General features: G+C 40.0%; 1 protein-coding gene and 1 pseudogene across 1 annotated transcript; both read left to right on the top strand.

Moving 5' to 3' along the window:
• The first annotated feature begins 15,761 nt into the window (after nt 1–15,761).
• On the top strand, nt 15,762–17,722 carry LOC150008859 (zinc finger and BTB domain-containing protein 35 pseudogene; annotated as a pseudogene).
• Nucleotides 15,871–16,606, top strand: LOC150008860 (zinc finger and BTB domain-containing protein 35-like). The gene is made up of 2 exons (XM_090279329.1): nt 15,871–16,543; nt 16,596–16,606. Exons 1-2 carry the CDS (start codon nt 15,871–15,873, stop codon nt 16,604–16,606), a joined length of 684 nt encoding a protein of 227 aa, XP_090135455.1.
• Nucleotides 17,723–21,188: the final 3,466 nt, after the last annotated feature.

Below are 21,188 nucleotides of genomic sequence, written 5' to 3'. Positions count from 1 at the left end.
AGTGAGGGGAGGGCCAGGCATGGAAGAACAGGAGCCCTCAAGAGCACCCTGCAAGGCGCTGGGTCCAGGACGCTAAGTTGCTCACAGCAAATGTGGCCACACAAAAGTGAAAATGCTTTCTCCCTAGGCTCATTGCCGCAAAGCCACTCTGTGCCCTTCAGTTGCCCTTTCCTTAGCATAGCCCCTTGGTGTGGCTTCTTTCTGACAGTTAACCAAACTGTCACCCCTAGCATCCTTGGGAACGAGAACTGGTTTTTTTCCAATAAATCAGCACAATGTTCCCTTCTTGATCACCAAGCCCCAGACATACTCCTGGCTGAGTCTTCAGAGGTGAGATAAGAGGTCTTGGAACTCATAGGCCCTCAGTGCACCAGAGAATAGGCCGGTCAAAGCACCCAGGGTCACATGCTACCTACCGCACAGGGCCCTGAAAAGAGCATGAAATCCAGAGTCCTCGACTCCAGAATAAGCTTGATTTCTTACCAGTTATGACCCCAGGCAAGTCATTTAACCTCCATGAGTCTCAGTTCTGCCAAATATAAGTGGAAGTTAATATAAATTGTCCTAACAATTATGCAGTTGTTGGAAGAACAAACTTGCTGATGTCAATAACAATGTCTATAAAGTGTAAAGACCTGCCCAGGTGTGTTGCTGTCATCATCTTCATAGGAGGGTTTATTTCTGTTTTGTTTTGTTTTTGCCATTTTATAGTTCATAGTTTTGATCTTCTTTTTCTTCAATAAGTCTCTTTAACATTTCATATAATAATGGTATGGTGAGATAAACTCCTTTAGTTTTTTGTTGTCTGGAAAGCTCTTTATCAGCCCTTCAATCCTAAATGATAGGTTTGCTGGGTACAGCAGTCTTGGCTGTAGGTCCCTGCTTTTCCTGAGTTTGAATATGTCTTGCCAACCCTTCCTAGGCTGCAAAGTTTTGTTGAGCAATCAGCTGACATTCTTATGGAGCTCCCCTGAAGGCAACTAACTGCTTTTCTCTTGCTGCTTTTAAGATTCTCTCTTTATCTTGGACCTTTGCCATTTTAATTATGATGTGTCTTGGAGTGTGTCTCTTTGCATCCACCTTGTTTGGGATTCTCTGTGCTTCCTGAATGTGTATGTCTATTTCCTTCTCCAAATTAGGGAAGCTTTCTTTCATTATTTTTTCAAATAGAGTTCCAATTTCTTGTTATTTCTCTTCTCATTTTGGCACCCCTATGATGTGAATGTTGGACCTCTTGGTGTTGTCCCAGAGGCTGCTTATACGATCCTCATTTTTGGAGGGGGGGGGATTCTTTTTTCTTCTTGTTGTTCTGATTGGTTGTTTTTTGCTTCCTTCTGTTCCAAATCACTGATTTGGTTCTCAGCTTTATCCACTCTACTGTTGTTTCCCTGTAAATTGTTCTTTATTTCAATTAGTGTATCCTTCATTTCTAACTGGCTCTTTTTTATGCTGCTGAGGTCCTCACTAAGTTCCTTAAGCATCCTTGTATTCAGTGTTTTAAACTCTACATCTGATAGATTGCTTGTCTCCATTTTGTTTAGCTCTTTTTCTGGAGTTTTGGTCTGTTCTTTCATTTGGACCATGTTTCTTTATCTCCTCAATTTGGCAGCCTCCCTGGGTTTGCTTCTATTAGGTAAAGGTGCTTTGACTCCATGTTTTGGCAGTGTGACCTAATGTAGTAGATGTCCTGTAGAATCCAGTGGGATAGCCTACCCTATCAGACAAGCTGGGTACTCAAGGTGTGCCCTTTGTGCAAGGTGAGTACACCCACCTTTTGTAGTTGAGCCTTGGTTGCTGTTGGCAGATCGATGGGAGGGATTTACCCAGGCCATTCATGTGTAAGGATTGGCTGACCACTGACCACCAACCTCTGCCCTCCATGGAGGATCAGCTATGCAGGGGCAGGGTGGTGGTGCTCCAACGTGGTCTGTAGCTGTCCACTGGGCACACTGGCCCTAGGGTTTCCTGGGTGGTGCACGCCAAGGTCAGCGCCCACCTGTGTTTTGCCCAGAGCCACCCTGCCTGAGCTATAAAGCAATCTGAGATGGCTGCTACTTGTGCTGGGCTTGGAGATTCCCAGGAGAAGCCAAGCTGTGATTCTACACTGGCCACTGCTAGTGCCGAGCCTGGGGTTCACTGAGGCCAGCTGTTGCTTGTTTGAGAAGATTTAGGCAGTTGTGAGCATGAGCCAAGACCAGCTATTTAAATGAAAAAGCAGCTTGGGTGGGTGGGTGGGTAAGTTGGGTGGGGCAGAGTCTCTGGGGATCTGCAAGACAGGTCAAAGTGTTAGCCAGATTGATGGAGTCTCAGATATGGTACCAGCTTGCTGGCTTTGCAGTGGGGAGGGTTTACAAAAGAGACAATAGTCTGTGCTCATCTTGATGCCAGACACTTCAGTTTCTCTCAGTATGTCACTGGTGCCTCTCAAGGTGCTACCCTGGCGCTGGAGCTCAGAGGGAGTGAGCAGGTAAGTCCATGTGCATGTCCTTTGAGAGGAGCTGCTTGGAACTCCAGCAGTTTCTTCCAATTACTCAATCCCCACTGGTTTTTATAGCCAGAAGTTATGGGGACTTACCTTCCTGGCACTGGAACCCCGAACTGGGGGTGCCTGGTGTGGAGCTGAGACTCCTCATTCCTGAGATATCCCTCCCGAATTTTTATCCACCACACATTGTTGGGGGACCAGCCTGTTCCACATCTGCGCCCCTCCGACCTGTCTGGATGGATGTGGTTTCTTTAATTCCGTAGTTGTCAGATTTCCTTTCAACTCAATTTCTGACGGTTCTGAGTGATGCTTGTTCTATATTTAGATGTAACTTGATGTGGTCGTGCAAAGAGGTGAGCCACGTCTGCTTACTCCACCATCTTGACCAGAACTCCTAGGAATTATTTTAGTCAGAGTTCTCACTTGTGCAGATGACTGAAAACCCAGCCCAACCCAAGAAGATCAGGGGCAAAAAGGAACTGGGTTTGGAGACTCTTGTAGCTAAAATGTCCAGGGCACGTGCAGCTGTAGGCCTGGCCAGGTTCATGGAGCATGCCAGCTCTATAGACTTGGTTCCTCTGCATCTCTGGGCTCTGCTGTTGGCTGTGTGCACTTCACTCTCAGGCCCATGCAGCACTGCATCACCGCTGCAGCACATATCTGCCCCAGTTCAAAGTTGGTGGGAAAAAGCATGTCCCAGAAGCTCTCACTCTGATCCAGGACTCATTCTGCTTTGACCAATTGGGTCACGTGTGCACCAATAAACCAATCACTGTGGCCAAAGAGGTTTGGGGTGCTCACTGGTGCTGATCCCAGCTTCTGGTCCTGGATCCAGGGGTGCTACTATCCTCACCATCTGAACTTCCCAGACTGAGCCAGGAGGGGATGGTTGCCCAAGGGGCTGAGAAGGAAGGATAGAAGGCACTCAGGATAACCACAGGTATCTACTAAGAAGTCAAGGAGTTTGTGGTTAGACCCAGGCTAACAACAAGAAGCAAGCAGAGAAGCGAAGCTGGAGAGTGCCTCCAGTTAAGGATGAGGCAGACACGCCTAGACGGACTCCTGACTGACAATAGCAGATAAAAACGAGGAAGTGCTGAAGAGCAAATGTGCAGTTTTAGCACTCCAGAACTGGACAGTTCTCTCACAGAAAAGGCAGCAAGAGCACCCACTGACTGATAGAAACTTTACCAAATGATAAAATGACTTTCAGTGTGTAGCTAAGGGTTACTTGAACTTTGCTTTCACACTCAGAGGCAGGACCCCATCTCTGGAAGTGTCTCTTCCCACTATGAGAGTGGCTGTAAACATCATCCAAGTGTTTCTCAGGCCCTCCTGCATTTGCCATCTGACTCTGAATAATATGCCTCACTTTCCACCATCATGCTCCCTCACTTCCCTTTAAATGCAAAGCTAATGCATATCCTAGACAGGCTGCTACAGGGGTGGCATTGAGCCAGCTGTATGCTATGCTCACCTGCTGGCCAAGGACATCAGCTATGGGAAACAAATTCTGATACATCTGCCTGAAAAAATTTTAAGGTCACTGTGCTTGTTGCATGTGTCTCCTGTATTCTGAATATTTCAGAATTTTGCATAATAGGCAATGTGAAAAAGTCAACATTTTCCCCTTTTTGTCCTGCCAAATTCCATGAATTATTTTAAAAATGCAATATTTTCTATGAAAAGGAAATTGTTATAGCTGGGTATCTTTTAAAGTTAAGTTTACTACTGCCCAAAATGTAAAGTCATCTGTCTTCTGAGATTGCCTTTTCTGTTTGGTCATTTTGGAATGAAAGAGAACCCAAATGGATCTCCAGGACTTCGGCTCTGTACGCGATGAGCTTGGCTCTTCCTTTAACACTAATTTTAACTCAGCATGCTTCTTTTCATCCAGAAGGTCAATTCAGCTGTTCATAAACCAATAAAGCTACATGTTTGTCCTAGCCTTTATGTTTTCCTTTTTGTTTGACTAATTATTATCTGGACATCAGAAATTAAAATTCATCCAGTATATAAAGAGATCCATTGCAAAGCAAGTGTCCCTAGGCCTCCTGCCCAGAGTCTCCGTCTGTTAAATACCTTGCGTGTCTTTTCAAGTACATAGATGTCCCATGCCTATACAATGAGTGGTTCCCCATAAGGGACAATACTTTTCTGCAACTTGCTTTTGTTTTTGTTTTTGTTTTTTTCATTGAATACCATGTCTTAGACAGCATTCCATACCACCACTCGTGGGATTCTTTTTTACAGCTGCTATTCATGGACTGCATTTTGCTATCATAAACTATGTTGTCAGATTAATTTCTAGTGGTGGGATTACTTCATAAATTCATGTGTGCATTTTATTGTATTTTAAAAAATATATTAATTTTGAAGATTCAGCATATTCACATACAACAATAGAAAACATAAAAGTATATTTAGGAAAAAGTAAGATTCCTGAATATCACTGTTCAAAAGCCATTCAGTTCCCATTACTGGGCCAAATTCTGTTACCAGCTTCTTTTATATACGCCAAGAAATGCAATGTTCCACACCTTCCTTTTTCTCACTCAACCATATATCATGGCTATGTGGCTATATATCAGCATGTAAAGAAGCTTTCGTTCTTTTTTATAGTTGAGTAGTATAATATGGAGGGGTGTTCCATAATTCAATTTAGTCAGTCCCCTTTTGATGGATATGTAGGTTATTTTCACTTTTTTTCCTTGTTCAAACAATGTTGCAATAAGTAATCTTCTATACACATCATTTGGCAAAAGGACAAACATTTCCAAAGGAGGATACATTTCTAGAAATAAAACTGTTGAGCAAAAGGATAACTATATTTCCAATATGATAACTATTGCCAAATTGCCCTCTACAGAGGTTGCAGCAATTTAGTTTCCCAACAGAAACCTACAGGGGTGACTGCTTCCCCATACTCTCACTTTACCAGAAAACACATAATGTATTAAGAAACTTTTTGATCTTTGCCACACTGAGAGAATACATGGTATTTCACTGTGTAGTTAATTTGAGTATCTCTTTTTATGAATATGCATCTTTTAATATGTTTAAAAATCATTTATACTTTCCTATAATCTGAGTATTCATGTTCTTTGTCTATTTTTTCTATCAGTTTAGTGTTCTCACTCTTATTGATTTGTGGAAGATTTTTATACACTAATAAAAGCTCTTTTGTGAATTATAAATAACAATATGCTATTGAATGTTCTTTTTGTCATGCAGAAGAATTAATTTTTATATAGTCTAATTGTCAGTTTCTGATATTAAGGAGTTTATGTTATACTTAGAAATGCCTCCCATTCTTGGAGATTATTGTTTTAATTTTGTTATACCTTTTTCAGATGCTCTCTTAAAATTTTTATAGATTTAATATTTTAAGTTTTAATAGATATTGATAAGTTGTCTTACAAAGAGATCATACCAACCTACACTTCAGGGACACTCTATGTTACTCTTAATGTCCATGGTTTATCTTTTATGAATTGTCCATCCCTCCATAAATTTTAACATTCTTAGAAGCAAAGGCTGGGTCTTCTATTTTAAGTCATGGTACCAAGCACAAATACTACACACATGAAGGACAATCAGTAGGGTCTTCTCTTTGGGGGAGTTATTTCTGACGAAGAAGGGATAGCCATGTCACATCTCTGCTTGCCACCTCCGCTACAGCCAGTGATGCTGGGAAGGTAAGTTACTGGGCTTCTGAGACCACATTTTTGAAGTACAAGTTAGGAATCATTGTCTAATTACTTTTGGATTTGTTCATTTATTTACACATATTTATTTTTGAGGCATAACAGTAAAGCAATCTTTTAATTGCATATTACAAATCTCCTTTATTGAGGTGATATGAACCTGTTAAACTGGGGATATTCCAGAAAGTCCAGGATGATATAAATAAGAAACACAGGGAGCTGCCTTGATTCCTGAAGCCTGGATTCCTGGGGAGAGGAGCGAAAGCAACTGCCTCTGAAGGCATGCTTAACACCTAAATAGGATGTCAATTTTTGCATAATAGGAGACTTGGAATTTAATGTATGAGATATTATTAAATATGTTTAAATATGAACCTACTAGCACAGGGAGGATCTCAGAAAACAAATCTCTCTCCTGTGGTCTGCTCTCCAGGGGCTTATATGTAAATTTAATTTATTCCCCTCAAATAAAATATAATTAAAATATAATTAAATATGGTACTTCAGCATAATGCAAAAGCTTTCTGATAAATTTGACCCTCTTTCCCATCATGTTGGAAAGCAAATAAACAAAATTGTACAAATTGGTAGAGAAAGAAGCTGGGGGGAAATCATATTTAATATTTTCTGAAATTACTAGGTTTACACCAAAGAACAGGTCCCAGCTTAGTCTTCCCTCCCTAATGCTCAGTGGTAAAAATCTCCAGGGTGGGGGATTTCCTAGTTACGAGACTTGGGACCTTAAAAGAGGTAGTGGACATTTGGTGACCTTTGGCTGCTCAGTATGCTTCCTCTTTTTCTGAAAACAGCCCCTCAACACTTCTTGAGGGAATTACCTATCTCCAGTTGCTGTGAGTTTGGGGGATGTGCTCAACCCCACCCCTAGAAAACTGGCATGTTATTTGGTTAGGCCAGGAATGCGTAAGTGATACAAATCACAGTCAACGAGACAAAGGCCTGAGACTTCTACTGGAACTATTGGGAAAGAGAAATGCTCTCTCTGCTGAGATGGCTAAGCTGGTAGAAATGGAGTCAAGGACCTGCTTGAGAATGAAACCAACTGAGAGGAGAGTCAGACTATGTGATGTATGTGAGTAAGTGAGTCCTAAGGACACAATACGAACCCCTAAATCTCACTATGCCAGAGACAGTTCAACAGATTCATTCCCAGGCTGCCATGAGAACCACAAAAACATTTCACCCCATTTTAAATTTTACTTTGAATTGGGTTTCTGTCAGTTACAACCAATAGAGTCCTAAATAACATAGTAGAGGAATTGGGAAACTGTTCATGAGTGAATCTATAAAAGACTTCATAAATATGTTCCCACATCAGTCAATCAAGATTACATATTAAGCCCAAGAATACCTGTGATGTTTTCTACAATCTAATTTAATAATAATGAGCAAATTGCCATTCATTTTCATCTGCAATCTCCCACTAGAAACTTTTCTGGGATTTTCCTCCCTGTAAATTTCAGTACAATACTTATACATTCATTTTACTTTGATGCAAATAAATATACAGAATAGGGTATTTTTGTGTGACTCACATTGAAATCCACACAGTCAAGAAAGCAGTACATAGACATACACAAATATCCACACATGCTAGAATTTCACGTCAAACAGCCTCATCTTCACACAGGCTATAATAAAGGGCTTTATGTTAACCTATAGCATAAATTATTTTAAAAAACAATTCAGGAAAAAATGTAGTGAAAATGAGAAGTATTTGGAATAAATTACTGGGAAATGTTTCAAATTCAATTTCTTTGAAACACTATAAAAGTAGAATGGGAGTCCTTATGTGTTAAAACCAGCTCTTTTAAGACATGAAAATGTTCTAGACAAATGGTTCTCAAACATGTTTGCACATAAGAATCACCTGGAGAGATGATATACACATATACAGTTTTCTGTCTGGACAGCGAGGTTGAGAGACATGGAATTAAGTCCTATCCTATACTTTCTGACTCAAAACTTGCCTTCTAGACCCAGAATGTAAAGACAATGCTAAAAGTCAAGTGTACGAAGGTATATGGATATACAGATAGATAGATATAGATTATAGGTATATTCTTTATTTGTGCCATTATCTCATTCAGTCCTAATAATAACACTATGGAGTAGTTATAATTGCTATGTCTCTTACTATAAATTAGAAATATGAAGTTTAAAGAGCTTGAACACTTTTCTCAAGGTCTTACAAGAGGGCAAATTCACAACTCCAAACCCAAGATTCTTAACCTCTCCAATACAAATTTGACAGCTAGTGTCATGATTGATGCATGAAATCAATAACTTAACTTTACTAATAACATCATTAGAGAATTACATAGACTAACACTGCTCACAAAGGGAAAATAAGCAAAGAAAACAGTATTCCTAAAAATAAAAATGGGTATCATAGAAAGCTGGAAACAGTTTCTAACCCCTCAGAAGCCAATTTTAGAAGAGAAAGAAAGAACTGTTGCCCATTTATTTTAAAGGTTTATATACAAGGGACTCTATAGTCTCCATTATTTAAAAGCCCTATATCTCATCTCTTCCCTTAATAGCTAATTTGAGTCTTAACAGATATCCTAAACACTGATGTATGGGCCCAAAGAGGCGCATCCCACAGCTGTCTAATATATGTCATCAATAACCACAGTAATGAAGGTGGAGAAAGCATAGATTTTCCAGTGTGCAAGTTACATAAGCCCTTTGTTTTTCCTCTTGCTCCCTCAAACTCTGAGAGCTGACTAAACATCAAAAAGATATCCTTTTTGGAAGCAGGTAGGATACAAAGAGCTTTAAAAACCTTCTAGAAATAGTAGCAACCAGTATAATATGAAGAAGAGATTATGGTAAGGAAATAAAATTGCAAGTATTTATAAAGGGCAGTTTAAGAAAGTTTCCCTCACACTGGCAACAAAAAAGATTATACGGTCTCAGGTTGCTTCCCAGTTCTGATTCACTTTATCTTCCTCCCTAGGACATGCTTACTGGGAAGTTATATTTTTTATATGTTAACAAAATCAGGAAAACCTCATGATGTTGTGCAGGCTATTCATATCACACTGTTATGCCAGAGTCCGTGTATTTTCTGTAAGCAGACCTTTCATCTCTGGCCATCAGAATCTCTAATGGTATTGGTAGGCTGCCTGAGCATCTTTAATGGCGTGCATCTGATACATCACTGGTTGCCAGCACCCATATGCTTTTGCTAAATGCCCTGTTGATGGGGACTGGAAAGCTAATGGAAAAATCAGTCTTTGATAATAAAATATCAATGCTTGACTTTCTGGCTTAGGCAAGTTTTTTCACATTAGGGATGGCAAATGGAGACCTACCATGATGTCTCTCAAAGAGATATACATACTTGGAATTGTCCTTCAATAATGTTTTGATAATGGCATCCTAAATTAGAATACTCTCATAGATACTTAGTAGGTCTTTCATATTTTCATATTACATTCCTCCTAATTTATGACATGCATGCCTCACTTCCTTCAGCTAATTGCTTGACGCCTTGCTGTATGTCAGTTATCGTACACAGAGACGTACTTGAAGAAGATTCATGCCCAAGCCTTGAATCCTCATACTCTAATGAGGCATGAGAAATGCCATACAAAATTAAAAAGCAGTATCATCCTAAATAATCAAGTACTGTAACAGAAGTTCTGAAAGAGTACAATGTGACCAACTGCTGGAGGCTGAGGGAATTCTTCCCAGAAGAGGTGATACTTGAGCTGAATATTCAAACAAAGAGTCAAGATGAGAGGAAAAGACATTCTAAGACATTGTTCCATGTGTAAAAACATGACATATTAAAGAACATGGTCACACTGGGGTTCAGAAAATACTTTAGCAGAGTTAAACACCATATGCATAGGGCATGTCAGAAACAGACACTAGAAATCCAGCCAGTGGCAGATTTGATGGGCCTAACTTGGCATGCGAGAAATTTGAACGTTACCTTGTAGGCAAGAGGAGCTCTTTATTAAAGGGTTTGGGCAAGTTATCCATAAGCTCAAACAGATGTTATGTTCTCAGCAGTTATCTCATTTCACTGAAGTAGGAACAACAACAAACAACATTGGTTACTCTGTGGCGTAAGAGATCTCACTGAGGTACAAAGGAGCATTTACTGGCAATAACATTGGCAAAATATTGGGATGAGTTCCTGAGCAAGGTTGGAAAATGACCTCAGAAAGTCCGTAAGAACAGACTAAGTTATAATTTGCCTGAGACACTTCAGGTGTGATGACCCATTAGGGCAAGGGGATTGACCCTGAGCCACTTTCAGATCATACTGTCCCATTGTACACAGAACACTGCAGTGAATACAGCTAGCTCTGCATTGGTTAGCAACTTGGACTTGATCCCTATGGCTGCAGATTGATTACAAAATTACAGAAAAAGAAATATGCATAGAAGAACGCTATATGTACAAAGTAGTTGATCTCCTGAAGACAGAGCAACCAGGTTTATGAGAGGTGAATTCTCCTCTTACTTTTTCATGGGCTTATGATCGATCCTTGCTGCATTCTGTTTTTCTTAAGGCTGTCTGAACATTAGCGCAGGTACCATCAGGCATGAAAAGACACAATAATAATGATCTATATAACACAAATAAAAGAACTCATCCTAGGTTAACTCAATATATGTGGGGGTGACTTGCGTCATTGCCCAGGAAATTAGTTAAAACTAGCTATTGTTGAAGGTGGCCTCTGAGACTCTTGATAATCCCCATAAATTTCACCGTTTTAGAGTTCAGAAAATAAGTTTATGTGCATGACCTTAGCAGTTCATCCCAAGAAAGACTGAGGTGAACAAGGCTTTAACAAATGAGGACACCGAGGCTGAGAAAATTGCAATTACCTGCCCAGTTTATATAGTTAGTTACTTAATGGCATAGCCTGCATTTAACCACCCTCAGAAACACTCCCTTAGAAATATTTTATCTGAAACTTGGTTCCTGTAAGTCTCTCCAAAGTAAGGGAACAACAGTTGGAAGGGTAGGAGAAAGATGGAAAATGAAGCCACAATCTAAATAAAATACAGCTAAATAAAATAATATCTAAAAAATAGAACTTAGTTTCACTTCAGGGTTCTGAACAATACCAAGCACATAATCAACTTACAAATATTTACTGTTGGTAAACAACAGCCTTTGAATTTAAAAAAAAAACAAAAAACAAAAAAATGCTGGGAACACTCATAACAGATTAAGGAGAGCTAATAATAATAATTTAACTATAATAGAGACATCATGAAGCTCCATGTAACTTACTTTGTTACCAAAATAAAATATCACTGGGTTGATAGTTTCATTAAACTGTGTATAACAGCTAAATTATATTTAAAGTAAAATATCACTGCTTATAAGATGCACTATTACCTTATGTCTTACAAAGACAGAAAAGACACTGCCAATTAAACGGCAATATGTCATTTATTTTAAGATATGTAAAGAGGATTCCAACATTGCTAAATGGAGAAAAAAAATCTGCATTTAAAAATACATGAAATAAAATGGTTAAATATATCTCACTGGAGGGGTGATAATAACTGGAGGTGCAGAGGAAGCACATCACCCTCAAGTATCACAGTAATCTGTTCCAAGATGGATTTTAGATGAAAAAAGGGCCGCCTTCACAGTATTGAAGACATCACAGGCCAAGGACTTAATTTTATGTTAGAAAATTACCTTTAGAGGTAGAAGGCATAGGGTTTTATTCTGAGAAATTATATACAAGAGGATTAAGGCAGAGAAGAAGCAGGGGACTGAAGCATCCAGGTGGTCTTTGTACTAATCAAGCCTCTTAGCAGAGAAAGTTCAATATTATAAATCTGAGAAGTAGTATTTTTCTATCAAATAATAGAACTATTTTAAAAAGTGATGAGTACTATCAAATTGCCTTCCAAAATGTAATAGTTTAGAGTAAAAATGTACATGAAAACTTTTATTTGCCCATAACTCCACCAACTCTGGGTATTATCAGTGATTAAATTATTGTAAATAAGAGATGAAACATGAAAAATCATCTCATTTTAATTCAAATTTTAATATTATTAGCAAGGTTTAGAATATTCTCATTTGCTTGTTGGTCATCTACATTTACTTTTCCAAATCACTGTTTTATAAATTTTGTGTTGTTTCCTATTGGTTATTGTCTTCATTAATTTAAAAAAACTCTTTAAATTATTATTGATATGATACTATGTATGCATATGCATTTTACTATATATGGAGACAGATGTATACATATCTCACAGGTCACTTACTCTTCAATGTTATTTGATGTTTTTGTTTTTGTTTTTACCATGGCAAGGTTTTAAATTTTTATATAGTAATACATATTAATCTCTTTCTTCATGATTTCAGAGTTATGTATCATATTTAAAGGCCTGAAGTCAATAGAATGCTGCTTTTACTATTTTAATGGTTCTATTTTTTTATGTTTAGATCTTTCATTCAATGAAATTCATATTTCATACAAGGTAGATATTTAACTTTGTATTTCAAAGAGAAATTCAATTGTCCTAATATCTTATATTATAAAGTACATCCTGCTCCATAGGCTTCAAATATAATCTTTATTTAGATCCTCTTTACCATTTTATTGATTTATTTGTCCAACATTTTAATAAAATTTCATAATATCTATTTAAAGTAAGTCTCTCCACAATAAAATTCTTTCAAAAAAACTTTGAGTAATCTTGCACATATAAACTTTCAGATAATATTAAAGAAAAAAAAAAAACTTGGCAAGTCCCCTTCCACTGACTTCCCACTAAAACCACATTAGGTTTACAGTGGGAATTTCAGAAAATTGAGAAGCAAGTCTGAGATAGATGTTATCTTTACTCCCACATTTATTCAGCCCTATATCTCTTTGGGAAAAATGCCATTGCTGACTTCATGAAGACTAACATTTCTTGTTACACTTAGTCTGACTTTTCACAGTTCTCGTTGCTACCGTTAATGAGCTTTAAAAAGTTAACTGTTGTTGATTAACTAAACTACCTCTTTATAGTCATCTTGCTTTCAAACATATTTGTTAAATGCTATTATAATTAGTTATTAGTTAAATGCTAATTCATTTAGATCTATTTGATTTTCTAGGCATTGGTCATGTTTTCTGCAAATAATAATAATTGTTTTTTGCACCACAGGTGCCATTTATATATTACCTTATTGCATTAAGTAGAACCTTCAAAAAAAGTAAATAATAACAATAGCATCTATATTTGGCTCCCCAAATTTAATGAGAACACATTTAATAATAAAAGTGATGGTTATTGTTTATGTCTAACAGTTTTCCATATTTAGGAATTTCCCATCTCTTTCTACTTGTTTTTGAACTTCCACCAAGAATAGATGCCAAGTTGATAGATATGCTAATGTTGAACTGTCCTGGAATAAATCCCATTTTATTACACTCTATTTGTTAAAATAATTTAAAGCACTTCTATAATAAATCTCACTTGAGCATGAGATATCTCCTTATAAAATTTTTAATGCACCATTTAAGATTTTTGTACCTATCATCATAAGTAAGACTAATTTTAGTTTGGTTGCTGTCCTTGTTGTTGACCTCAGAGGTCTACTATCATATCTGAGCATATAACTCCCTAGTCATTCTTGGCCCATCTTTGCTGAGTTTCACTTCCCATATGTTGAGCAAAGCCTTAAGGGAACACACATTGGTCTTAGAACTTTGGTTTCTCTGTAGGCCCTTCATCTCTGGAACTCTGCATTGCGACTTCTGGTTGCTTCTGCCTCTGCAAACTCCACTCTCCATCTCCACAACTCAGCAGACTTGTGTGGGTTTCTTCTGTATTGTCTTTGTCTGAAAATTACCTTCAAGCATTAAGCCACAAAGATCTTAGGGCTTACTGCATCTGTTCCCTTCTCTTGGGGATCATGGTGTGCACTGCCTTCTGTCCAATATCTAAAAATAATTGTACCTTATACTTTGTCCAGTTTTACTGCAGTAGCTTAAATCTGGTCATTGTTACTCCTCCAAGTATGAAAGCAGAATCCTAGTGCCTGTTTGATGATAGATATTTATAACTCTTTTCATTTCCTCAGTACTTAATTCCTTGTTCAGTTTTTGTTTTTGTCCTCCTCTCTTGAAACAATTTGCGTAATTTTATTTCCTTACAGAATGAAATAATTCATCTGGATTCACAAACTTAAATAATTATTCTCCTCCAATAATAGTACTGCCATATTTAGCAAGTAACAATATAGGAAACAGTTAAGTTTAAATTTCAGATAAACAATGAATAATAATTTTGTATAAGTAATGGGATATACTAATATAAGTATGTCTCATATACCAGTATATTGTTTGTTGTTTCTCTGAAATTCAAATTTAACCGAGTGTAGGATATTTTATCTCGCAAGCTTATCCATTAAGCATGTTAAAAAAGTAAAAGCAAGTTTTGGTTTTTATTGATTAAGGCCAGTGCCTTTGTATGGTTCGGGAATAAATTTTATAAAATATAGCAATTTCTGCCCTATATTTATTAATTTATTGCTCTCTTGTTTTCACTTATGATTTGTTTTGTTATTTTTCTAGTTTCTTAAGTTAAGGGTTTGAGTCATTTGCATTAAAGTAATAAAACAGTTCGAAGTTATGAATCTGGCTCTCAGAGCAGCTAGCTCTACTCATGTGACGGAGACTTCTCGATGAAGAGGGTTCATTTGCATTAATTTCTAAAGCATTTGTAATTTCTGTTACTTCCTCTTGATTCCAGAATCATTTAGGAGTACTTCCGGCCAAGATGGAGGCTTAGACTGACATGCTCTGTCTCCCTCTACAATTAGAAAGGAATACAACTACCTCAAAACAAAAGATAACTAGAAATTCCAGAAAATAAAACTACCCGGAAGTCCAACGTACGAAGTTATAAACCAGCGGTGCTCATCGGGCAGGTAAGAGGGGCGAGAAACGGGGGTGGCGCTGTTTGCGGTAGCACCAGGGACAGCGGCAGGGGGAGCAATCCCGGCTGCAGTCGAGCACCAGCAGCTCGCGACCCCAACGCTGGGAAAAGCAGCCACCGCATTGCCTCGGACAGTGAGGCCCAGAGGGTGGGAGGACAGATCCCAGTCTCCCAGCGGAGAATAACAGCAGGAATCCATCTTGGACCCCCGTCCCCACACAAAGCACCACAGCACTGCGAAAAAGGTTGCGGATCGCCACCGGTTGCGGGTAGTGATGACAAAGCACCACAACGTGGCAAAAAAATATCAGATCACCGCCAGTCACAGGGTTGTGATGAGTACACGGGCTCCGCCCCCTCTAGCCTGCCCAAGAAGCAAAGCAAAACCCAAATCTGTCAAAATGAAGCAGACAACTATAGAAACCCCAGTGATGCAGCTCACAAGGCAGCAGATGAAGAATCTGACAGACGAACAAATAAGTAACCTTTCAGAAATAGCAAACGGGGGGAGGGAGAGGCGACCCGAGAGTCGTTGTGGGCCGCGGGCCGGACCGGGTTCCGGGGCGGCGGGGGCCGGGGCCGCGCAGAGGGCTCGGCGGGCCGTTAGAGGGCCGCAGCGGCCGTCGGCCCCGTCCGCTGCCGGACTTGCGCGCCTCGGAGCCCGGAGCCTCCGGCGCGGTGCCCACCGCGCTCCAGCGCGCGCCTCCCGACTCCAATTAGCGCGCCCCGGCGGCCATGGAGGCCGAAGAGACGATGGACTGCCTTCAGGAGTTCCCTGAGCATCACAAAATGATCCTGGACCGATTGAATGAACAGCGGGAGCAGGACCGGTTTACTGACATCACCCTGATTGTCGACGGTCACCATTTTAAGGCCCACAAGGCTGTTTTGGCTGCTTGCAGTAAGTTCTTCTACAAATTCTTTCAGGAGTTTACTCAGGAACCTTTGGTGGAGATAGAAGGTGTTAGTAAAATGGCCTTTAGTCACTTAATTGAGTTCACATATACGGCAAAACTAATGATACAAGGAGAAGAGGAGGCCAATGACGTGTGGAAAGCGGCGGAGTTTCTGCAGATGCTGGAAGCCATCAAAGCTCTGGAAGTCAGGAACAAGGAAAACTCGGCTCCACTAGAGGAAACTACCACAGGAAAAAGTGAGGCCAAAAAGAGAAAGATAGCAGAGACTTCAAATGTCATCACGGAGTCGTTGCCGTCTGTAGAGTCAGAGCCGGTTGAAATTGAGGTGGAGATCACGGAAGGCATGATCGAAGTGGAAGAGGAGGGGCTGGAGACGCTAGAGGAGGGGGTGGCTTCTGCCAGGCAGACCATGGAGTACGTCCAGGGCACGGCTGCCTCTGACGATTCCGCGCTGGCCCTGCTGGCAGATATTACCAGCAAGTACCAGCAAGGTGACAGGAAAGGACAGATGAGGGAAGACGGCTGTGCATCTGACCCCACAAGCAAACAGGTAGAAGGAGCACATGAAATCACACTCCGCTGACAGTTTCAAGTGTGAAATATGCAATAAAAGGTACCTTCGGGAGAGCGCGTGGAAACAGCACCTCAGCTGTTACCACCTCGAGGAAGGTGGGGTCAGTAAGAAACAGAGAACTGGGAAAAAAATCCACGTGTGTCAGTACTGTGAGAAACAGTTTGACCACTTTGGACATTTTAAAGAGCACCTTCGAAAACATACAGGTGAAAAACCTTTTGAATGTCCAAATTGTCATGAACGATTTGCTAGAAATAGCACCCTCAAATGTCACCTGACTGCGTGCCAAACTGGAGTGGGGGCAAAAAAGGGAAGAAAGAAGCTTTATGAATGTCAGGTCTGTAACAGTGTGTTTAACAGCTGGGACCAGTTCAAAGGCCACTTGGTGATACACACGGGAGATAAGCCCAACCACTGCACGTTGTGTGACTTGTGGTTCATGCAAGGAAACGAGTTCAGGAGGCACCTCAGTGACTCCCACAACATTTCCGAGCGCATAGTGACCGAGGAGGTGCTGTCGGTGGAAACCCACGTGCAGACCGAGCCGGTGGCGTCCATGACGATCATCGAGCAAGTGGGAAAGGTGCACGTGCTGCCGCTGCTTCAGGTTCAGGTGGACTCGGCGCAGCTGACGGTGGGGCAGGCCCGCCCGGACCTGCTGCAGGGCGGCCACACGCACGGCCCGCACGTGGCGGAGCTGCCGGAGCAGGTCCAGGTGAGCTACCTGGAGGTGGGCCGGATCCAGACTGAGGAGGGCACTGAAGTGCACGTGGAGGAGCTGCATGTCGGGCGGGTAAACCAGGTGCCCCTGGAAGTCCACACGGAGCTGCTGGAAGCGGCCTTGGGTCAGGTGACCCCTGACACCATGGACCAGGAGGAGAGGGCGCCGAGCCCGGAGGCGGCTTCGGAGGCCGCCGCAGAAGAGCCGGGAGATGCGGCGGGCTTAGAGACGGCAGCGGGCTTAGAGATGGCGGCGGGCTTAGAGACGGGGCCGGGCTTAGAGACGGGGCCGGGCTTAGAGACGGGGCTGGCCGTGGAGTCGCACGCGGAGAGTGCGGGGAAGGAGAACAGAACCCCTGCGCCGGCTTCAGAGTGAAACAACCAATGAACATGTTTTTAACCTTAGGTGTTGGGTTTTGAACTCATGTTGGGCAGTGTGACTGTCCTTGGGCTAACGGACGAGTGGACCAAAGTCAAACTTTCCTGTCGTGCTGGACTGTTTTCTGTTGAAACAGACTGACCCCCCTCCCAGTTAATGCCACAGAGGGGATGTTTCGTGTAAGTGAGCAGGAAGTGTTGAGAAGTATATTTCTGGAAACTTAAATGGATTCTATTCTTATACAGCTGGGTACGAATGTATCTATTTGCGTTGTGGTAAGGGTTCCCCCTTCTCTTTCCCAGGTTGCGTTCTTCCTCAAAGGTTTTCCATATTGTAAAATCAAACCTAAAATCATTAGAATCCAAGCCCCTGTGTTCTCATGCACGGTAGAAAATTGAGTGTGTAGGCGCACCGGCCGCATGAAGACGACTGCGTTGTTACTGTGCAGTGCGGTTCTGGCTCCTGGCTGGCTTCCGTGGGAACAACATTCTTGTCTGCCCCGATCATCACAGATGGCAGCCCTGCAGCAGAAACAGCGGCGGCAGCACTTCCAGAATGTAAAAAACAATCCACACCCATGTGCCTTCTCAAAATTAACTAAACTTGTACAAAGCATCTCTGGTTCTTTCAAAGTGTGCGTTGTGAGGAGCGATGTCCACGATGCTGTACAGTACTTCCGAGTCTTGCGTATGATGACAACGACCAATTCTTTTTCACTTCAGTTAGGTTGAGAGTTTCATTTAATGGCAGCAGAAGGGCCATTTTCAATTTGGGAAAATTCATTTATATCTGTGGTAAACTTTATTTTGGTGAAAAATTGCACTAATATTTTACCACCAGATTAAAAAATAAAAAAAGATGGGCATCACTTAAAAATTAATGTATTTAAAATAAAGTACAGACAAACATGTATATATCAGGCTTTGTTTTGAGTGAATCTTTTCCCCCAATCCTTAATGTAAAGGTCTTGTGCTATAACTTTTAAAGCCATACAAATAAGAGTGCTAAACTGTGGACTTAAAAGTAGGTGTGTAAATATTTTTAATCAGTATTACTTGGAAAATAAAATACAACAACCACATAAAAAAAAAAAAAAAAAGAAATAGCAAACGATTTGTAACAAGAAAAAAAAGGATTGAAAGCCACTCATACTGAAAAGAACAAAAATACATACGAGACAAGTGGTGAGGAAATAAAATCCAGAGATCAAATCAACAAACTGGAACACAGGAAAGGAACAAACAATCAACCAGTGCAGAAAGAGGAAACAGAAAGCAAGGAAAGTGATGAGAGGATCAGAAACCTCTGGGACAGCTATAAAAGATCGAACATGCGAATTATAGAATTGCCAGAGGGCAAAGAAGAAGAACTAGATATTGAAAAATTCTGTGGAAAAGTAATGAAGCAGAACTTCCCGAACTTGGGGAAGGAAATAGACTTACGAGTCCAGGAAGCACAGAGAGTTCCAGAAAAACTGGACCCAGGGAGAAACACTCCAAGACACATTATAATCAAATTGTCAAAAATTAAAGATAAAGAAAGAATCTTAAAAGCAGCAGGAGAGAAGAAAAGAATCATGTACAAAGGGGTCCCAATTAGACTATCAGCTGAGTTCTCAAGGGAGACCCTGCAGGCAAGAAAGGACTGGCAAGAAATATTCAAAGTAATGAAAATCCAACACCTACAGCCATGAATACTCTATCCAATGAAATTGTCATTCAGAATAGAAGTGCAGAGAAAGTGCTTCCAGGACAAAGCAAAACTGAAGGAGTTCATTAGATCCAAACCACTATTATAAAAGATATTAAAGGAACTGGTTTAGAAAAAGGAGGATCAAAACAATGAACATTAAAGTGAAAAGTGCATCACAAGAACTAAAAACAAAAGCTAGGGAATCAAAACAAAGGCAAACTAAATAGGCAATGAGAGTGGAAAAGGAACTATAGGTATGGGGAACATACTGGGGGGAGGTCAGCAGGGAGGGGGAAGGGGGAGAGGAAGGGAGATAGTACAGGAATAAAGAAGCATAGTAGGAGGGAAAGGAATAGACGGGAAGAGGTTGAGAAGAACTATATGCACAACCAATGAACATGGACTAACAGGGGGGGGACAACTGGAGGGAGGGGGCCAATAGGTAGAGGGGAGCAGAAGGAAGGGAAATTGGGACAACTGTAACAGTATAATCAATAAAACATATTTTAAAAAAAAAGAATCATTTAGGAAAGTCTTTTTTTTTCTCCAAATTCTAAGTGGATTTTTATTATTTTGTTTTGCCATTGAAATATAATATTTTGGTTTTGTAGTTAGAATGTATCCCAGAAGTTTTCTAGTTTGGGGAAAAAATGTTAAAGCTTTTTGCAGGCCAAGTACATAATTAAATTTTGTGCATACTTTATAAGCATATTGGAAAAATATGTATTTCCTCTTTACTAATTTTGAATAATGAAATATAGCATACTTGATTAATTGTGTTATTTAAATCCTTTAAATTTTTACTTGTTTTTATACAGTTTGCCTTGAACAAGCTAGTAACAAACAGAAACATACTAAACTTTTGCTCAAGACCTGCAAATACAACAAGCTTTTCTCTCCGTGATTTATGAAGCATTTTTAAACATGGCTGACTTCCTATGAAAAAGTGTCCTTTTACAGGGATTTATTATAAAATGTATCACTGAAAGCCAACTAACCCCTGTTCAGAAGATAGTAAAAGCCCAAAACATGAATGAGGTTATGTAGACAAAGTGCCTTATACAATTCACCAAAGCCAAACTTCCTCATTCTTCCACATTAAAAGCATGATAGTCATTGTTTTCATCAATGAATTGCTTGAAGGAATATAGAGAAGGCTTAGAGAGATTTTTGAAACATTTTAATTTAGCCTCCAGAGTAAAAGCCTATAATGGCAAAATCAGAATTTTACCCTCTACTAACAATTTGGGGGAAGAGATGACAAAAAACTAGAGGTTGGATTTGACTCATGCTAAACCAGTTGATCACAAAATGAAAGGAAGAGTTAGCACCACATCTATATGTAATTATAAAACCTTCCAAGTGGAGTTGTTTTAAGTTTTCAGATGTAACAATCACAGATTTTTGTGAAATAAACTGGAATTTTAAAATGTGGAGTTGTTTTCATTTTTCTGAGCTTTTCAGTGGATTGCACCTATCTTTTGGAATACTTCCTGAAATGCCTGTGCTATGGAATGATATTATAATTGTAAAAACACAAGGAGGCAGGTCCTTTGCTATGAGGATTATAGCATAGGGGTTAGAGCAAAAGCTAAAAAATTAAACCTCCTAGGTTCAAATTCTAGTTCTGACACCTCCTAGATATATTACATAATCTCCCGCCCTAAGGTTCAGTTCCTCAGTTTAAAAATAGAGATGATGAAGACAATGCCTCTCTTCACAAACCTGTCACTCAATAATATTTTATAAGCATCATAACCTGACTTAGAAA

This window comes from Furipterus horrens, unplaced genomic scaffold (genome assembly GCF_987537825.1).
Source record: "Furipterus horrens unplaced genomic scaffold, mFurHor1.1.pri manual_scaffold_5, whole genome shotgun sequence".
NCBI classification, from domain to species: domain Eukaryota; kingdom Metazoa; phylum Chordata; class Mammalia; order Chiroptera; family Furipteridae; genus Furipterus; species Furipterus horrens.
The sequence above is the reverse complement of the archived record's forward strand: the minus strand, read 5'-3'. Positions and strand labels throughout refer to the sequence as shown.

Excerpts from the sequence above, each read along its gene's own strand:
- LOC150008860 (XM_090279329.1), top strand. The coding sequence starts at position 15,871 with ATGGAGGCCGAAGAGACGATGGACTGCCTTCAGGAGTTCCCTGAGCAT.